This window comes from Aspergillus aculeatus, assembly GCF_001890905.1.
Source record: "Aspergillus aculeatus ATCC 16872 unplaced genomic scaffold ASPACscaffold_25, whole genome shotgun sequence".
In the NCBI taxonomy this organism is placed as follows: Eukaryota; Fungi; Ascomycota; class Eurotiomycetes; order Eurotiales; family Aspergillaceae; genus Aspergillus; species Aspergillus aculeatus.
The window spans coordinates 70,802-90,303 of record NW_017963000.1 but is presented as its reverse complement, the minus strand read 5'-3'; the positions used below and the strand labels follow the sequence as shown (position 1 = coordinate 90,303).

At 55.6% G+C, this 19,502-nt stretch overlaps 4 protein-coding genes across 4 annotated transcripts; 3 read left to right on the top strand and 1 right to left on the bottom strand.

Moving 5' to 3' along the window:
- Positions 1–103: 103 nt before the first annotated feature.
- Positions 104–11,890, bottom strand: ASPACDRAFT_48557 (uncharacterized protein; the record flags this gene model as incomplete). The annotated part of the gene is made up of 16 exons (XM_020202155.1): positions 104–2,109; positions 3,505–4,285; positions 4,347–4,667; positions 4,723–6,488; positions 6,537–6,622; positions 6,674–6,735; positions 6,787–7,110; positions 7,159–8,442; positions 8,496–9,495; positions 9,546–9,705; positions 9,761–9,881; positions 9,942–10,466; positions 10,522–10,681; positions 10,740–10,824; positions 10,879–11,227; positions 11,279–11,890. The coding sequence occupies 16 exons, from the start codon at positions 11,888–11,890 to the stop codon at positions 104–106; spliced, it is 9,642 nt and encodes a 3,213-aa protein (XP_020051068.1).
- Positions 11,891–12,744: 854 nt separating this feature from the next.
- On the top strand, positions 12,745–13,650 carry ASPACDRAFT_48556 (uncharacterized protein; the record flags this gene model as incomplete). Its single annotated transcript, XM_020202154.1, has 5 exons — positions 12,745–12,758; positions 12,819–12,846; positions 12,899–12,917; positions 12,974–13,051; positions 13,130–13,650. The coding sequence occupies 5 exons, from the start codon at positions 12,745–12,747 to the stop codon at positions 13,648–13,650; spliced, it is 660 nt and encodes a 219-aa protein (XP_020051067.1).
- Positions 13,651–14,580: 930 nt separating this feature from the next.
- Positions 14,581–16,704, top strand: ASPACDRAFT_55637 (alpha-keto acid decarboxylase family protein; the record flags this gene model as incomplete). Its single annotated transcript, XM_020203032.1, has 4 exons — positions 14,581–14,752; positions 14,826–16,188; positions 16,249–16,459; positions 16,564–16,704. 4 exons carry the CDS (start codon positions 14,581–14,583, stop codon positions 16,702–16,704), a joined length of 1,887 nt encoding a protein of 628 aa, XP_020051066.1.
- Positions 16,705–17,263: 559 nt separating this feature from the next.
- ASPACDRAFT_1908832 (uncharacterized protein) lies at positions 17,264–19,496 on the top strand. The gene is made up of 4 exons (XM_020198870.1): positions 17,264–17,629; positions 17,707–18,019; positions 18,082–18,794; positions 18,860–19,496. The coding sequence occupies exons 1-4, from the start codon at positions 17,281–17,283 to the stop codon at positions 19,282–19,284; spliced, it is 1,800 nt and encodes a 599-aa protein (XP_020051065.1). The 5' UTR covers positions 17,264–17,280; the 3' UTR covers positions 19,285–19,496.
- The last annotated feature ends 6 nt before the right edge of the window (positions 19,497–19,502 follow it).

The window sequence follows — 19,502 nt, the reverse complement described above, 5'->3', positions numbered from 1 at the left end:
AAAGTGTTTGTAATATCTTCATTGCACAGTCCTGAGAGACTTTGACATCAAGTGAGCATGCATTGTAGCATACATTGTAGCATACAAGGGCATACTCCGCCTTTTACAACTTAATCCACCGACCCATCCACTCATTCACAATCGACTTGGCCTCATCCACTAGTCCCAGATCCAGCAGCAATTGCGTCGTGCCACGGACAGCCGAGTCCAGGGCAGAAAAGATCCACGCATGGGTATAACTGGTGTGCTCTCCGATGAAGATCGTCTTGAATTCCGTCTGGTAGTAAGCCGGGAGGTACAACTCCTGCTGTCCGACCAACGGATCCGCCCATGCACCCGCCTGGTGCTGATCGACCTCCCAACACTGGCGGTCGTAGATGCCGGTGAATTGCTCTGCCGCGATCTCGCCGTGAACTTCCACCATCGTCCGCTGGACAAGCGCAACGTGCTCTTCCTCGCTTAGCGCCGCGGTGGAGCGCGCCTCCGTGCCGGAGATATACGAAGCCAGGATCACGCCTGGCCCGGTGCCGTTGAGGTTGTAGGACGGGTAGCAAACACTACCCACCCCGGCCACATCGACCGAGCCGCAGCCACCGTAGATGGGTTCATCCAGGTGCTCCCAGAAGCGAGTCTTGTAGAGCAGCGCCATCTTACAGGCCGGATCGTAGTTTAGTGTTGAGATGGCGCGGCTGAGCAACGAGGAATACCGCGGCAGTTCCCAAAGTCGCACTTTGCTGAACGGCGCGGCCACGACGGCGTAGTCATACTCCTTCGTCGTGGGCGTCATTGCGAACAGATCGTCCCGCCAGGAGACTCCGATCTTCCCGGAGGTTTCATTATACGTGAGTCCGCTGATCGTGCGGTTCAGGGTCAGTCGGTCCGAGACGTGCGGGTAAAAGGCGCGAGGCAGGGACTCGAGACCCTTGTCGATGGTGCGCCATTCCGTGGCGGCGAAGTACACGTCGTCATATAGGTCCCCCCAGATGGGAGAGTCGGTGGTCCCGGCAACATAATCGCTGATGTTGGCATTATATCCAAGAGCGTATTGCAGGTATCCGGCCTCCGACCAGTGAAACATGTTGTTGTCCACAGCCCAGCGGTGCATTTTGTACATGTTCGTGGCAATCTGAGCGATGGTCTCGCGCGAGTCAATCGTCGTATAATTGTCATAAGCGGCTTTTGCATCGGCAACAGCCGTAGCGTTGGACGAGGCAGCCGTGTAGACTAAGGATGAGTTGGCGGCGACGTCTGCGGCGGTGGGGATGCGGCCGTCCGGGAGACGGACACCTCCCGAGTCGGCGGGCACATTGGGGGTGCTCTGGTGCCAAGGAATGAAGTTGACCTGAAGCTCAGGCTCGTCGACGTTCATCTGGTTCAGGACCCCGGCCAGTTGAAACACCATCCGGTGGTCCATGATCTCAAGTGTCTCGTTCGTGTCGGAATAGGTAATGCTGACAGGAAATCGCATCGGGCCCATCTCCTGATACTGGTATTGGTCGGGGCGCGTGTTGTTGAGGTATTTGGTGCGAATGCGGCCGCCGATCCTGCCGGAGGACTCGAAAATGTGCCAGTCATGGATCCCGACCGAGTCGAGGAGCAAGCTTGTCATCAAGCCGGACATGCCACCTCCGAGGATAGCGACCGAGGTGTTCTTAGCTTTGGCCACCAACGATGCGTCTTCGGTCTTAGACTTCATGTATGCGACCCCGTCGAACCAAGGGCCCTCCATGTCGGCCACATCGGCGATGCTCTCTCGTTTGTCGACGCGCTTAGCAATTGAGACGGGCGCAGAGCGACCGACCAGAGAATTCCCCGAGAATGCATGCAGGCAGTGCAAATGAGGAGCATCGGACGGAGTGATCCAGACCAGTCGCCCGGGTCGGGCATCTCGTTGTACAAACACGCTGGTGATATCGTGGTGGCTCTGGGAGGGGTCGCGGAGGTTGCAGTCTCCATACACAACTCGCAGGGGCCCTGCAAATTCATGGTCGAGAAATTCCAGATGGATGTTGTGCAAGGAGTCCGCGGTGACGTCCACTAAGTCCCTGAATCGCACGAGGTCGTAATCGACCCCTGTCCGCGCAACCCCAGCATCACTGAGGCCCGCGACTGCTAAGCTTAGCAGCAATTGTCTGAGATATCTCTTCATCTTCCGTTGTGTCCAGTCAAACTATGGAGAGAGGTGTTGTGCTCTGCTGCTCGATTGCGATTGTCCCAACCCCAGCGCCTGGGGCTTTATACACCTTCCGCGGGCATGCACTGAGCTCGCTGCCACCGCCCGTTATCAGTTGAGCCTGTCCCTCTCAATCCGTGACACAACAAAACCGGACCTGTATCGCCAGACTTCGATTAAGGCGCGCCTTTGCCATGACATGGCCGTGTGGAGTTCAGTCCTCGTCTCGGTTCCTCTAAGCGAGGCCGCGGGTCACTCATTCTCCCGGTGTCGGGACTTCTCACTGGGAGACCGTTATCAATGCCTCCGCCTGGGCTTGCCAGTCGAGTGGAGAGGCGAGTAAGCCCCGCGCGGGGTAGGTTGAATTGGCGGGATGGGAGTTGTGTAGGATCATCCCTGACGTATCTGAGCGAGGGCGAGATAACGAGGGTGGGTTGGTGCCGCACTGCCGATATCTCCTCAGCTGGTGCGGTGCTTATCATGATTTGCTCTGGGGGTGCCAAGCACACGTGGTTCGAGATGCTCTTGGCAGGGAAGATAAGTAAAGAAAATCTCAGATAAAACACTGCAAGGAGTAGTTTAGACGAGGGGGTCTTATCATGGGGGGAAGAAAGAGGGAGAGAGAGTAGAGAAGACCCCGATGAAGGATGGAGGATGGAGAAGCGGAAGAGACCGGCAGAATTGGGGGATGGGGAATCAGTTCATGTGATCCAATGCAAGTTGTATGCGAATTATGTCCAGGTGAGCTCTGCTTCGTACAGGTCTACGGATTAGATTTCATCATTCCTAGCATGCTCTCAGATATATCATATATCAGGTGGTCATTTGGCCTGGCGCAGTGAAAAGTACGATTGTCGACTGATGAATCACTGCTCCCACCACGGAGAAGATGAAAGATATATATATATTCCGCTGCGGTAGGCTGTACAAAACACCGAGTAGAGCACAAGAATCCAAGCAATCAGCTACCATTGAAGGACTAAAGAAGACTGATTGAAACCATCTAACTACTAAAGCAAGATGAATAGGAAGGAAGGATGATTTCCGGCCGTGTAGGGAGTACGTCACACCTTACTGCCTGAGGCGTCCATCTATCTTCTCAGCATGCGATGATCTAGCTGAGTTGGGACTAGGGCGGAGTGACACAGTCGCGCCTCAATTTGTTCTGTTTGTCTCGTTTGTCTTGCTTGTATTGTTCGCTTCGTTTGTTTCTTCATCCCCACCACCACCACCACCACCACCACCAAGAACAACTTCATCATCATCATCATCATCAACTCGTTCTTCTTCTTCCCTCTACGACCACGAGTCCTGATATAACTTGCTCTTACTAGTAGCCATCTGAGCCACCGAGGTCAACGTGGCCCCACCCAAGATGTCGAATACCGCCATCTCCGATTGCAACTCCTTCGCAAACCAGCTCCGCAGCTCGACCGCCACCAGCGAGTCCACCCCATACTGATGTAACGGCTTGCTTGCATCAATGTCCGTCGCCGCAATCGACAGCGCTTTCGATAGCTTCTCCGCAATAGCTTCTCTGGCCACTGCCTGAGCGCTGGCCAGTGATTCCGCCCGTTGCAATGCGCTCGCGATCGAGTCGCTCGCGCCTGCAATGCCACCCGCTCGTTCGTGGACGGTGAGATGCCCGAACATTGGCTTCTTCAGCCACATCGCCTGCGTCGCACCTGGAGACAGTCCCACGGTGACTTGGCAGTCCGAGGCCTTGTCTAGACTGACCTGAGGATCGCAATAATAGTCCAAGAGCGCGTGGAGTTGAGGTTCAGTCACCGGTTCCAACCCCATACTTGCGATCAACATATCCCGCAGCTGCGCGTCCTCAGCCACCGCCCCGGCAAAGTCGAACACTCCCAGATCCAGCGCAGTCGCCTTCTCCCCAAGCGCCACCCGATGACGGGCCAGCGCATCCTGGAAGGCGTTGCCCGCCGCGTAGTTGGCTTGCCCCGTGGTCCCGACGATCCCTGAAATGGAGGACAACATGATGAAGAAGTCCATAGCCTGCGGAAGGTGACGGTGGAGGTTCCATGACCCTTGCACTTTTGGGGCGAGGGACTCGTGCCACGCTTGATGAGAGATGTTCTCGAATAACGCATCCTATCATGGTCGGGGTCAGAACGTGCATCGGGAGACACCATACGATATAGGGAAAGCTTACTCGCAACACCATGGCCGCGTTGAGACATCCCCGGATTGGAGGCATCTGAGACCTGCATAGCTGGAGGGTGTTCTGCAGTGGCACTTCATCCGAAACATCACAAGCTGGGGCTAGGACTTGGACGCCTCGTGTTTGCAGCTGCTCCACGAGCACACGGCCTCTCTCGCTTTGTCCTCCGGAGCGTGACAGCAACAGAAGGTGTCGTGCACCTCGATCCGCGAACCAATGGGCAATGTTGCTCCCCAGTCCTCCCAAGCCTCCGCAGATGACAAATGTAGAGTTGGCATCCAATGAGTACATTGGCTTGGTATTTAAAACCGTCTAGCACAGTGTTAGTGTCGCAGCCAAAGAAAGGGTACCCCGGGAAGCAGCTCACCATCACTTCGTCATCGGGCCGCATTTCCAAAACCATTTTACCGACATGCTGTCCGCCCTGCATGATCCGGAAGGCTTTCTCGATCTCACCCACTCCATGTTGACGGATGGGCTGCGAGGGGTGTAGCATCCCTTGCTGCACGGACGCGAAGATCTTGTCAAGAGCAGCGGCACATACCTCGGGTCTCTCCACCGACATGGCGGCGAGGTCCACGCCACTGTAGGTGACATTGCGAAGAAATTGAGACATAGGCAGACCCTGATTAGATAGTATGTCCCGCTTGCCGATCTCAAGGAATCTGCCATACGGCGCTATGCATTCCCACGAAGCCAGTAGACTCTCTCCGGCCAGCGAATTCAGGATGATATCCACCCCTTTGCCGCCCGTGCGGTGCTGAACGGCCTGCGCGAACAAAGTGGTTCGACTGGAGAAGATGTGCGTCTCTGGAATTTGATAAGTATTGATGAGAAATTGCTTCTTGCTCTGAGAGCCGACCGTCGCAAAGATGGTAGCTCCCGCGTTCTTTGCGATTTGAATCGCCGCTTGTCCGGTGCCGCCAGTTCCCGAATGGATCAAGACCGATTCGCCGGTCTGGATGCGCGCAACATTGTGCAAAGCTACGTATGCGGTGGCGTAGTTCACCGGAATCGCTGCAGCCTCGGGGAAAGAGATGCCAGGGGGAATTTTCACAACGGGCCCATCCTCGTGAACCCGGATCGAGGTGGCAAAACATCCGTCGCCGAGGGCAGCAACTGCATCTCCGACCCGGAACTTGGAGACAGCGTCGCCCACTCGACTGACAATCCCCGAGCACTCTGAGCCAGTGTGCGTGGCCTTCAGTTGGCCTACAGCAATTAGTACGTCGCGGAAGTTCACGCCTGCGCACTTGACCTGTATCTCAATCTCATCTGGCTTAAGCTGTCGGTATGCTGTTACATTTTCCAGGAACTGAAAGCCGCTGATCAGTCCAGGCGAAGTAGCGTCTAATTGCAAGGGGATGTGGCACCCAAACTTCTGCACTGCGCGCTGCTGAGAGCTGGCTTTCCGTGATACCGTTTCGTTGAGTTGCGCGGGCGTCACGATACGAGGGATGTGAAGCATATTGCTTTGTTCAATGTACTCTGTATCTGCACCCTTCGCAGCTGGCGAAGCCAGAAAACGAACTAGATTCGCCACATGCTGCGCCACTTGGCTGAACGGTTTTTCGGGCTCCAAGCAAACAAGGTGCAGATTGCGCCGGCTATCCTCTTCCATCAAGACGCGGAACAATCCTTCAACTAGACGGAAATGCGGTTTGGTTGGCAAGACACCCCCTCCTTGGTTGACCCACAGCACCTGAGATGCCGATGAAAGACAACTCTGAAGCTTTTTATACAGCTCAGGTTGGATGTCTGTCCACACCGGACGCTGGAGCTCGATGACGAAAACTCGAAGCGATTCGGTGTCTTTCTGATGGCTGATGGTTTCCTCAAGCGAGACGCTTCGAACCTGCGTGCATCCAATATTCTCGCATTGTTTGGTAATGGCATGTGCCAAGTGTTCCTGGTCGGGTTCCGTAGAATCGTACACGACCTCAATCTCTGCCACAGCACGCGTTTCGTGCTTGTTTTCGACCGCTGTCGAAATCATCAAGCTGCATTCGTGCGAACGCTCGCTGCCGAAGTCGGATAACGAGACATCCACCCCAGAATATCCAGCGTGTCGGAGGACTTCATCCCATTGACCTTCGTCCACGTACCGGGACGAGTTGCAATGAGGTTCCGAATCTGTAACTGCTTAGTATTGCGACCCTTGGGATAGTGCGAAGAGCTTACCTTGCCACCATTGCTCAAATAGACCGGACACAAATGTCGACCGGCACTCGGGAACGACTCCTTCGTACACAACTAGCTTGCCGTCTCTACTTGCCGTGTGAGCGGATATAACACAATAGACATAGATGTGAACTCACGGTTTGAGCAGCCTCCGCGCATTCTGCAACGCCTTTCGCAAACTTGCTGTTTTATGAAAGACCTGCATGACTGTCAGTTGCGGGCCCGAAACAACTCAGGGTGGGAGATATACCATTGAGGCCACGACCACATCATACGTGCCACACTCAACACCTTGCGTGGTCGGGTCTTGTTCAATGTCGAGCACATTGAACCCCATGTGCTCGGCTTCCGAGGCGAACCTATCTTTGGCTGTAGCGATGCTTTCAGGCGACACATCAGTAAAGTCCAAGTGTGCGTATCGCCTATCACTTGCATCCCCTCCCAATGTAGCCAGAATTATTTCCGTTACAGTTCCAGCATCTCCCCCTAACTCCAGGATCTTCATTCTGGGAAGGCGATGAGCCAGCAGATCAAGGTACTTGCTCAGTCCCCGGATGCCGTGCGATTGAGCGACCTGACTTGTTAGAGGCACGGTTCGTGATGCGAGAAGGTAACCACTTACGTGTTCCCGATACGCTGCCTTCAGCATATCCCCTTCAAGCAGACTCGACGGGTCCAGCTCCCCAGTCAGGAGTTTTGTTAGATTGCGAGCGACTGTGGCGTACATATAGCCCTGTTTGCTGCCTAGGATTCGATTCTCGGCCTCCTCAATATACGATGGGTTGGTCATTTGGCTGGCAACACCCAGGGAGACCATTTGCTGGTGGTGGATCAGCCAGGTGTGGTACTTCTTGAGCTTCGGATTTGTTGGCTGGAACCCTGTCTCTACCAAGGCAGAGAGCGTTTCTGTCCCTCGTGCTGCGAGCACAATATCCAGGTCTTCATAGAAGCTTTCGTCGTCGATCGCATCAGCAGATACAGTACTGCATAGACCGGCAATCTCCGCATTGCTCAGCAACTTCAAGTCTGGCTTCCACTCGATTTGATGACAGAGGTTATCCGCAGACTCATCGACCCCGTCAGTGAGACCTGGCGTGTCAACAATATTCATACGCAACCCAGCCACGGACACTAAGGTCTTTTGCAACTTGTCGTCAAGTGCAACGATGTTTGAAGATGGGCCAATGAATTGCGACACCTCGGAGCATGTGCCATGGACCTTGAGCACCGTAGATGACAGCGCGCGGCTATCGACCCATAACGTCTCAATGTAGGTCGGCACCGCAGTTGGGATCCTATCCGTTTCCGAGGGTACTGCTGCCCAGATAGCTGTTTGAAGGATGGCATCCAGTGTTGTTGGGTGGATCGTCTCTCCCAAGGATGTCGAGAAGTTCTGGACCAAAGCAGTCACCTCTGCCTCCGCTCTGCCCTGGGAGAGCTCTTGCACCAGTTGGAAAGCTGGACCGTAGCCATAGCCTGATTCCTCCAAGGTATGATACAACTTCTCGCTCCCCATGGTCAGTTTAGAGGTTTGTGCTGCCGCCGAGTAAGCGTCCCGCTGAGCGGCCTGCAGTTCAACTGCGAGTGCTTTCTCCATCTCCTCTTCCTTATCGCCATAGACAATCTGGACGGAGCCCGTGCAGTTATCGATCCAGGCCTCGTTCTCGAGCGTGCAGACGTTGAAGTCAAACCAGCTGGACCGTTTCGACTCTATATTCTTGGCAGGCCGAAGATGGAAATTGGTCTCAACGCCTTGTGCCCCTGACGGCACCCGAATGGCCGCGCGGAAGGCGACATCTCGGACATTGAAGCCGGAGATCCGCCTGCTTGGATCCGCCAGCTGCTTGGCTGCCTCGATGGCCATGACCACCATCCCTGCCCCAGGGTAGAGGATCGTTCCATTAATCTTTGCAGATATCAGCATTACCGCCCGGTCGCAGCCATTGATGGAATCCGTACCTTGTGATCCTGGACCCAGGGCATCTCAGAGACCCGGATGATATTCCTCCATCGCGCTCCCAGCGGGTTCTGGTTCTGATCCGCCAACCCTAAGAGGTCGTTCCGAGCGAATCGTCGCAGACGGTGACCTTTACTTATCTTGCTCTCGTACCAGTAGACTTTATCGTGGTTGAAGGGATATTCAGGCAGATCTGGCAGAGCTCGACATGTTGAATCGTCCTGGTTGACCAGGGTCAAGTCGATGGGATATCCTGCGGTGTACAGATCACCGAAAACTGAAAAAGCGGTATCCACGGCGGACATGTTACGCACCAGCAAAGACAGGTATTTGATGGAAGAGCTCTTGGCGATGTTTTTCAGGATATCCTTGCAGGCACCTTGCAGTACTGAATGAGGCCCGACTTCCAGAAGGTGATCGATCTTGCGTTTCCGTCGGTGGCTGCCGTCTAGTGAATTCGTAGGGTTGGATGAGGCGGAGCAGAGCGTGGCGAGTCCATCGGAGAAGCGCACCGGCGATATCATATTCCTAACCCAGTGAGAAGCCTGACGCGGCTCGTCGGGGTCGATCCAGTCGCCGGTGATGGATGAGACCATCTGAGGCCGGGTGTGCGGCTCTGAAGGGTCGCCCTTCAGCTCGCCCAGAGCTTCTAGATACTGGACCGCGATTTCCTTCATCTGGACGGAGTGATAGGCCAAGTTGACCTTGAGCCTGCGACAGAAGACCTTATCCAGGTCCAGTCGAGCCTTGAGTGCATCGAGTTGCACCCCTTCTCCAGAGACGGTCACGCTCTTGGGACTGTTTATGCAGCCAACGGTCAGTCGTGGAACCTCAAACACGGCGCTCACTGCTTCGATGTACGGCAACACCTCCTTCTCGGAGAGGGCGACAGCCAACATGGACCCTTTCATCTGTGCGCTTTTCTCCAGCCGACTGCTCATATTGCCTCGGAAGTACGAGACCTTCCAGGCCGAACGGCGGGATATCGCGCGGGAACAGTATCTGGCCCACAATCAGCAGGACTCTTGCATGCTGATGGAATGGATACTCACGCCGCGGCAACCTCACCAGAAGAGTGACCGAGTACGGCTCTGGGAACAATGTTGAACGACCGCAGCAGGTCCACTAGAGCTACCTGGAGTATCGTGCAAAGAATCTGGCTGTACTCAGTGCGATTCACGTTCGATTCGCTTTCGTTTCGCTGGAGCTCATCTGGATTCAATTAGCACCAGCTAGGCTTGAGAGTGGAACATGTCACTCAGCATACCAACGGGATCCCATTCGCATCCTAGACTTCGGAGATATTCTCCGGCCTCTTCGATGCTTTGACGGAATGCAGGATACGTGTGGAGTAGCTCGCGTCCCATCCCGAACCACTGCGCTCCTTGCTGCAAGATTGTCAGCGACCACGGTGGCGTGATGAACGACCCGGAAACACATGTACTTACGCCAGAGAAGATCATGGCAAGGTTTGGAGACTCCCGCGACTGAACAGCTCCGGAAAAACGCTCAGTCACTGCTCCCAGGTCGTCCGATGGCCGAGCTACGGCAAAGGTTCGCCACGGTAGGTGAGTCCTTCGTGAGGTCAGGGTATGTGATAGGCTCTTGAGGAAGGAATACTTGTCCTCGACTGATTTGGAAAAGAAGGAACTCCAACTTTGCTGAAGGCGCGTGATACCCGCTTCATCCGCCGCAGACCAGACGAGCAGCTTCGGCGCATTAGTCAAAGACCTCGCAACTCCATTGGTGCCGCCGTTCGATACTTGTGGGTGGACCCCGTTCTGAGTCGTGCCGTTGGTGCGAGCCGAGGCAAGCGGTGGCATTGTGTTATGGTTCCCTTCCAGTTGGTTGAGTTGGAGGTAGTGATAGGCGTCATCTAGGACAATATGTGTGTTTGAGCCTCCATAGCCAAAGGAGCTGATGGAAGCACGTCGCACATCGCCCGTTGGCCACGGTAGGGCTTCTTTAGGAAACTTTGACAGTTAGCTTCATGTTTCGCCGCTCATCAACGGTGCATTGGGGCTTTACTTTTATATTCCAGAACTCGTCATCGATTCGCGGATTCAGGGTCTGCAGGTTCTCACTGTTCGGCGGAATGATGCCCTTCTCCAGCGCCAGAATGACCTTTATCATCCCGGCGATACCACTTGCACCCTCGAGGTGGCCGATATTCGACTTCACGGATCCTCTGCGGATCACATCACATTAGTCAGAGTTGGCGGACAACCAAGATGTAGCGAACTCACATGTACAACGGCTCGTCCGGCGAGCGATGCAGTCGGAAAACGGAACCAATAGCCCTAGTCTCGATGGGATCGCCCACGGCGGTGCCTAAATGCTGTCAGCTCAAACCATACCGAGAGACTGGGGATAGTGAATGCTAACCAGTTCCGTGTGCTTCAAAATACCGCGTCTGCCCGATATCCAGTCCTGCGTTGACGTAGGTCTCGCGAATCAACGCTGCCTGCATCTCCGCGCTGGGTTGAGTGATGCCCGGCGTCTTGCCATCCTGGTTCGAAGCGGAGGATCGAATCACTGCTCGAATGACGTCTCCGTCGCGCACGGCGTCCTCCACGGTCTTGATCACCAGCACCCCCACACCTTCACCGCGCGAGTACCCATTAGCACGGTCGTCGAAACTGAAGCACCGACTGTCCTTCGACAGCAGACCCAGATTGTTCATCATCTGCGTTACCTCAGCTGCCAGCAAGAGATTGCTTCCGATCGCCAGGCCCTGATCATGTTAGCACACAGCCTGCATCCGTTCAGGGCGCTTCAAACAAACCATGGTCGCCTGGCCGCTCCAGATAGACTGACACGTCATATCGATTGCCATCAAACTACTCGAACAGGCTGTGTCGACAGTGGCACTGGGCCCCGTCAGATCGAAGAACCAACTGACGCGGTTGGCGAGCATGTTGCCCGTCGTCCCCGTGATATCGTATTTATGCTGGTGCAGGGGATCCTTCGCCCGCGACATCAACCAGTCATGGCCGGATGAGCCCGTAAATACCGCGGTTCGAGACTTCGCGATGCGCTGTAACGGGATCCCCGCGTTTTCCAGCGCGCGGAACGCGGTCTCTAGGATCAACCGCTGCGGCGGCTCCATGGCCTCGGCCTCGGCGGCGGTGATGGAGAAGAACGGCGCATCGAAGCGGCGGAGATCCTCCGTCAGGAAATGCGCCCCGCGCATGGACAGCGCGTCCAGGCGATCGGTGTCTGCACGGTGGTGCGTGTCGATGTTCAGTCGGTCCGGCGGGAAGTCGGTCGTGGCGCATCGTCGCTCCACGAGCATCTGCCAGAAGGAATCCGGGGTAACGGCATCTTGGGGCAGTTTGAAGGACAGTCCGACGATCGCCAGCGGTGTCGGAGGCTTTACCTCTACCGTTTGCGCCATGGATGGAGGAAGGGTGTAGATGTGAATGGGATGCCCTTGGGAGGCCAAAGCAAGAAGTCTATTCTAGGGAGGAGGGACCGTGGTGGATGACCTTCCAACCGACCGACGAACCGCCTTTATTACTTTTGATTGAACTGACAGCATCATGGAATTCCGCGTCACTTTTCCATGCTGCTTGGAAGGAGCTAGTGGAGGAATGAGATCGCCTCTTGCATGATGGGGTTGGGATTGGGGCCTTAGACTGGGCAGTGCGGCGCAAGATGCAAGACGCAATCGAAAGGTGACCGGTAATTTACTATGTACCAGATTTCACCCAAATTTCCCGAGACCTGTCAGCTCATCCGCAAGCGATTCGCAGGTGTGATTCAGCCCAAGAATGAGAATTGTGGGTCTTATCTGCAGGATGTTGCTCGGCGTGCAGCAAAGGTCAATGCTGCCGAGCGCAACGCCACTTTCAGGCCATCCGCACGTACCGTACCGGTACAATGGTTCAGACTGCAGTAATCTATTCCGTAATCTGACAGATAACTTGATTTGAATCGAGTATTTGATCGTCCTCAGCTGAGCCCGGCGTGATTGCGGTGCGTCGGCTATGCCGAGGAGTTGGGTCTCCGCCTCGAGCATAGACTCTTTGCTGGGGCTCTTCCCCCCCTTCCCCCCTGAAAGCGCCCCTCTTAATCTTCTCTGGTCATGATCTTCCTGCCTTTGTTCCTCATTTCTCATTGGAGCTAACGCATATTGAACCTGTGCGATGCTGGTACATGTTATAAGTTGATTATCTGGGGCATACCGAGGAACTGACCTGTTTTCTCCCAACAATCCCTCCGTGAGCCTCAACAACAGCGATTTTACAAATGCGTTTCTTGTGGTATGCATGATGAAGCCAATGGTTCTTCCTGTCTTGAGGTTATTCTAAGCGCTTTGCTAGTTTACACGGACAAGGCAGCAATGCCCGAGTGAGTGTGACCCAGCCCGTCATAGACGTACTTACCTGACTCTTCGACACAGATCTTCCAGCAGCAGACTGGTATGAATCTAGCTAGCAGCCTGCAAGCCAATCAATGGCGCTGACACTATCCACAGCCGCACTGCGCTATGAACTTGGAGACGACCACAGCTACGACTTCGTCAACGGCGCGGTCGCATGGGAAACCGATCGAGGTGTGCCGCATGCCATCCTGTCCCAACTGCCCTAAGTGCCCTAACTGAAGCTCAACCGCCCTAACCACCCAACAACAGACCTGGACCAGTTCGTGATGGGTGAAGAGCAAACGTTCGCGCACTGCGACCCTCAGGGACCCGAATCATGCCTCCAAGCTCTGGAGCACCTCGAACGGTACATCGCCGCGGAAGGACCCTACGACGGCATCATGGGGTTCAGTCAAGGGGCCAACGTTGCCCTGAGCTGGCTGCTCAAGTTGCAGCGGGAGGCACGCCCACTGCCCTTTAAGTTCGGGGTCTTCTTCTCCAACCCGTGGGCTGTGTACGACTACCAGGAGCTGGTGGGCGGTCGCATTGTGCCCTTGCAGCGGGACGCGTACGCGGGGATGCTGGATCTGCCGACGGCGCATATCTGGGGGTCGGCGGACAAGAACGCGCCGGCGTCGGAGGCGATCACGGCGGCCTGTGTGGAAGACAAACGATCAGTCTGGATTCATAACAAGGGCCATGAGATTCCCGTCAACACTGACGCGGTGATCGCGATGGGGAAGATGATCACCCGGGCGCTGGTGAGAGCTTCGACGACGCAATATGCATAGATAGTCCTCCCTCCAGTGGATAAGGAAATGTACCAGTGGTTTGATGCCCGTACGTAGTTGACCCTTCACCCTCGTCTCTGTCGGGATTCTGCTGCGCAAACGGCAAATGAAGATGAGTTGCGTATAGGGGGGCGTAAACCGAGCTACCAAGACGGGAGAGAAAGAGGGGAAAGGGTCAGCCAGCCGTGTTTCGTGCAACTCCTGGCATTATCCTGACTGGTGGACGATAGCCAGGAGGGACTGCATCTGTACACAGTCTCGGTAGTAGGCTTCTGCAGCGTATGCGCTGGCAGACGCCGGGTTTCGAGGTGTGAGTGCAGGTGGGCCCAACCAATCAATGACAGCCTCTGTGGAAGCGACTGCAGTCATCCAAGCCCTGGCAAATGTAAGGAATGGTAAGACAAGACAAGAGGATAGACCAAGAAGATAAGCGCTAAGTTCCAACCCTGGTGGCTTCAATCCGCTCGTATTTCCGCCGATGCTATAGCTCCGGGGAAACGCATTCCAATCGACACGACAGAAGGACCTGCAAGCTAGCTGACTGGTCTGATTGTCTAGAACCGAATGGCCTGAAGACTCGCTCTTGCATTATTTAGTGGAGACACCACTCTTATGGTCTTGCTGGACTCGTACCGTGCGCATGCATCCTGCAGACTCAAGTAAACCACAGGAGGTTGAACGGTATTACAAAGCTCCTGTATCGTCATGTTCCCGTTACGGACATGCAATTTTGCAGTCTGTGTTACGCCTCGTTCGACGTGATGGGCTGGAAAAGAATTTCTGGGACATGTAGACGATCCAAAGGACTCGCGTCGGTGATGGGACACCCCGAACACCTCGACACCACATTCATCAATCACATCTGGTTTAAAAGGACACTGGAATGAAGAGGAGCATCCCGCATTTTCTTGGAACCCCCATCTGCTGACCATGCCGTCCTCCAGAACCACCGTCTCGCTGGCACAGTATCTGTTCACCCGCATCAAGGAAGTTGGCATCCGGTCCGTCCATGGCGTGCCCGGCGACTACAATCTGGTTGCGCTCGACTACGTAGCGAAGGCGGGTCTCCGGTGGATCGGGAATTGCAACGAGCTCAATGCCGGTGAGATTTAGGCCCTTTTGTACCCTACCTACCCCATTGCAGACTCACCTCGACTGACGGAACGACGATCCAGGATACGCGGCTGATGGCTACGCCCGGGTCCATGGCATCTCGGCGCTGATGACTGTCGCCGGGGTCGGGGAATTGTCAGTCTCCAATGCCATCGCCGGAGCGTACGCCGAGTACGTCCCGATCGTGCACATTGTGGGACAGCCGAGCTTGGCCTTGCAGAAGCAGAAGAAGCTGCTGCATCACTCCCTGGGCGATGGGGACTTCGAGAGCATGACCCGCATGTCGCAAAGGACGGCCTCGAAGAGCGTCAAGCTCCAATGCGTCAGCCAGGCACCGGGACTCATCGACGAAGCGATCAGTCACTGCTGGAAGTCCAGCCGACCCGTCTCCATCGTCTTACCCACGGACATGGTGCATGCTCCCGTCATGGCCGAGCAGCTCTCGCGGCCGCTGGACATGCTGCCCTCGCCCAACGATTCCGCGACGGAGCGGTGGACCGCCGATGCAATCTTGCGCGCACTTGGAACCGCCCGGCAGCCCGTCCTTTTGGTCGGAGGGTACAATGTCCGGTTCACGAAGAGGCAAGAGGTGCAGGAGTTGGCAGAAGCCTTCGGACTGCCAGTCTTCCTGTCTGCCTCGGGCAGGGGCATTATTGACGAAGAACATCCCTGCTTCCATGGACTGTATCTCGGGGACTGCTCCGATCCGTCCACCACCCGGAGAGTACGCTCGTCCGATTTGATTATCTCCGTCGGCAATATTCATTCGGATTTGAACGTCGCCTCCGTGTCGTGGGAGTTTGATCCCCTGAAGATGGTCGAGATCCGCGATGGGACGGTGCAAGTCCGAGGCAAGGCTTACCACGGGCTGAACAGTCAGGGACTTCTGCAGACTCTCGTCCGCCGAGCAGAAGAGTTGAGTCAGTCTGCCCGACGAAGCCCCGTGGCTACTGTGCAGCCTAGCACATCTGCAAGCCCACACCCGATCTACGCACCCCCCCCGATGACTCCCACGACTGTCGACCGCGAGGCGATCTACGGCGGCGGGCTGATGATGATGCAAGGGATGCTGAAACGTATGTCCCATACGCTGAGCTACAGAAAGACGACCGGGGCGCTGAACCACGACTGGCTCTGGCCGGCCCTGAGTGAATGGCTGCAACCGGGGGATACGGTTATCGCCGAGACTGGCACCTCCAATTTTGGCATCTGGTCCACCCGGTTTCCTCGCGATGTGACCTATATCAGCCAGTATGTCTGGGCGAGTGTAGGCTATTCCCTGGGCGCCTGCCAGGGGGCTGCAGCGGCCGTCCAGGATTCCGCCCTGCCCGATCGACGCACTGTCCTCTTCATCGGCGATGGCAGTTTTCAGTTTACGTGTCAGGAGTTGAGCACGATCGTCAAAAATCATCTGACCCCGATCATGTAAGTCAATTGACCCATCGAAGTCCGCAGCTGCATTGGGGATTAACTCCGATGGTTCAGATTTGTGATCTGCAACAATGGCTACACGGTGGAGCGGCTGATCCACGGATGGCATGAATCGTACAATGACGTTCAGGAATGGAAATATCGACAGCTGCTGGAGGTGTTTGGGGCGGAGCCAGGGTCCTATCAGACATATCAGATCCGCACCAAGGAGGAACTGGCGGCGCTTCTGCAGGATTCGGCGTTCAATCATGGGCGAATGCTTCGGGTGAGTTTTCCGAAAGCTCGGGCTCCAGTCACTCTGGGATGTTGTGATGCACCGACCCACGCAGGTTACTGACCCCATTGGCCATTTGGTCATCATACCGGTAGTTTGTCGAATTACATATGGATCAGAATGATGCCCCCTCGGAGCTGAAAACCCTCACCCAGCAACTCGTGACACGGGAGACGCATCCGCATACGCATACGTATCCACCAGACACCAGGAGACAAGGAGGACCTAGTGACTAATTTTGCAGAGGACTACGGAGTAGTGTTTAGACTTACTTTTTTCTGCGGGGGGGGGGGTGGGTTTCTCAGAGAATGGTGTGAATGGTGACTTAATGGCAGCCGAGTAAATAGGATCAGTGAGAGACCTTGAACAGTACAGTACAGGATAGTCCAGTAAGTGGTACTGCAGACCGCCAAAGGCGGTAAGTGTCATTTGGGGGGTCTGGGGTCATAATACCGAGTCTGCGGGGTAGATTAAAATTACTGTTACTTACGGTACTATGGTCACATGTATTACCGGCCCTAATTCCCCGCTCTCTCTCTCTTACTTATCAGTTATCAGCAAAAGTCACTCACTCGTAACTCAGCCACCCAAACAAAACACATAGCTGCATACTACTACCTACCAGTCTGCAGACTGCCAGGTTCATGCACAATGCATGGGAATCCCTGCCGTCTTTGAGGGTGAGACAGCCTGATCCCCTGCCCTCACACCAAAGCACTCGACCGTGACTTTTTTTTGACTCTACCCTCCCCCAAGCAATTTCTCTGGCTTCTCCCCAAGACCAAACCCCACCATATTCTCTCGTCTCTATCATGGAGAAGTTGTCCATCGTCCATGGAGCAGAGGAGCCCGCCCTGTGGTCCCAGACTCTGGGCCAACTTATCGAGGAACAGGCCACGCAGTATGGCGACCGCACGGCGCTGGTCTCCCCGTGGCAAGACAAGCGATTGTCTTTCCGCCAGCTGGCGGAAAGTAGCAAAGTGCTGGCCACCGCGATGGTGCAGGCCGGTCTGCGCCTGGGCGATTGCATCGCGGTGTTGGCGGGCAACCGCTACGAATACATCCAGGTGTTTCTGGCCGGGGCGCGGATTGGATGTCCGGTGCTACCCTTGAACAACGCCTACACCCCAGCGGAAGTGCTGCGCGCGTTGCAGAGAAGTTGTGAGTGCATCTGCTTGGCAACGAATTACTATGCAATCTTCATTTTCCAGCCGCTTGCTCATAGGCCTCCCTTTCAGCAACCCGATTCCTCTTTCTCGCTTCGCAGATCGGTCCCCGCAGCCTGGCCCCGCATCTCCAGACCTTACTCACGCCCGCGTTGCAAGCCACCTTGCCGGAGCTAAGTGGGATTGTATGCTTCGACAGTGACGGACCCTATACCCACTCACATGTTCAAGGCTACGGGTGTTTCCTGGCCGCGGGCGAGAGTGCAGCACAGGACGTGGGACTGCTGCACGCCGCGGAGCGGATCGTGCGGCTGTCCGACAATCTCAGCTATCAATTTACCTCGGGGACGAGTGGAGAGCCGAAGTTGTCCATGCTCACCCACCGGTAGGTGATTCAACTCCCTGGAATCACGTGGGACAATCTCTAATACGTGATACTTGTGTCAGCGGTCTCATCAATAACGCCCGCCTCGTTGGCGACGGAATGCGCCTGACCCCCGCCGACGTGGTCTGCTGCCCCCCACCTCTCTTCCACACCTTCGGGCTGGTTCTCGGCTTTCTCAACGCCTTCACCCACGGCAGCGCGATCGTCTTCCCCTCCGACCATTTCCACGCCGACAGCGTCATCGACGCGGTCATCCACGAAAAGGCCACCGCCCTGCTGGGGGTGCCCACCATGTTCGTCGCCGAGCTCGAGGCATGTGCCGTCCGAAAGCTCGACAAGATCACCACCGTGCGCACGGGACTGGCGGCCGGGTCGCCGGTCTCGGAGACGCTGCTCAGTCGGCTCGAGGAGAGGTTCGGCGTCAAGGGGATGTTGATCGCCTACGGGATGACGGAGACCAGTCCGGTGACGTTTATGACTTCGTTGGATGATCCCAGGGACAAGGCAATGACGAGCCTAGGGAGGGTACTGCCGCATACTTCGGCCAAGGTGATCAACCAGGAGGGAGTCATTGTGCCGCGGGGCGAGAGCGGCGAGTTATGCACCAGTGGATACGGGCTCCAGAGGGGGTACTTTGAGAATGAAGCCAAAACGAAAGAGGCAATGCAACGCGACGCGGACGGGAGGTTGTGGATGCATACCGGAGACCAATGCTATCTCGACGCGGAGGGATACTGTCATATCAGTGGGAGGATTAAGGATGTGATTATCCGAGGTAAGACTGCCCACAGACCGTACCACGCAGGGGATCGCGTCTAACCAGGTATCCTTTCCTTCTAGGAGGAGAGAACATGTTCCCTCTCGAGATTGAGGAGCGTCTCCTGCTGCATCCCGCTATCGCAGAAGCAAGCGTGGTGGGCGTGGCGGATCCCAGGTACGGCGAGGTGGTGGGCTGCTTTCTCAAGTTGACCCAGGGACACATTCAGCCGCAGGATCAAGAACTACGAGACTGGGTGCGGGTGGAATTGAGCTGGCACAAAGCCCCCCAGCATGTCTTCTGGATTGGAGACAGCGGAGTGTGTCCGGACTTCCCCAAGACTGCCAGTGGCAAGCACCAGAAGCACATCATGAAGGAGATTGCAAACATACATCTATCCGGGCGGCGTGCAGGCAAGGATCTGCCTTTTCGTATTCAAGTGATCTCTCTGTTTGGGCTCTCGGTGTGCTTAATTCCGGTGGCGTTGTATCTGTCGACTTTGGCGTGACCTTATCAATGGACTTCTACTTCTGCCTCCATTGACTTCTGGATTGCTGCCGTGCAGAGGGAAGCTGTTGAGCAAGCAATCTCAATGCCCAGGTTGGTTCACGTATCCAACATTTGATGTCTGCTATGTAAACCTAACCGCCAAGACTGCTTCGACGGGCTCTTTACACTGTCATGGTAACTTCGATCAGTATATTGTCATGTATCTCGTCAGACTAC

What these genes read in the sequence shown, in the direction of transcription:
- ASPACDRAFT_1908832 (XM_020198870.1), top strand. Translation starts at nt 17,281, where the DNA reads ATGGAGAAGTTGTCCATCGTCCATGGAGCAGAGGAGCCCGCCCTGTGG. An exon ending in GCGCGCGTTGCAGAGAAGTT is followed by an intron (nt 17,630 to 17,706) that starts GTGAGTGCATCT and finishes CCTCCCTTTCAG; the next exon opens with CAACCCGATTCCTCTTTCTC. An exon ending in TAAGGATGTGATTATCCGAG is followed by an intron (nt 18,795 to 18,859) that starts GTAAGACTGCCC and finishes CTTTCCTTCTAG; the next exon opens with GAGGAGAGAACATGTTCCCT.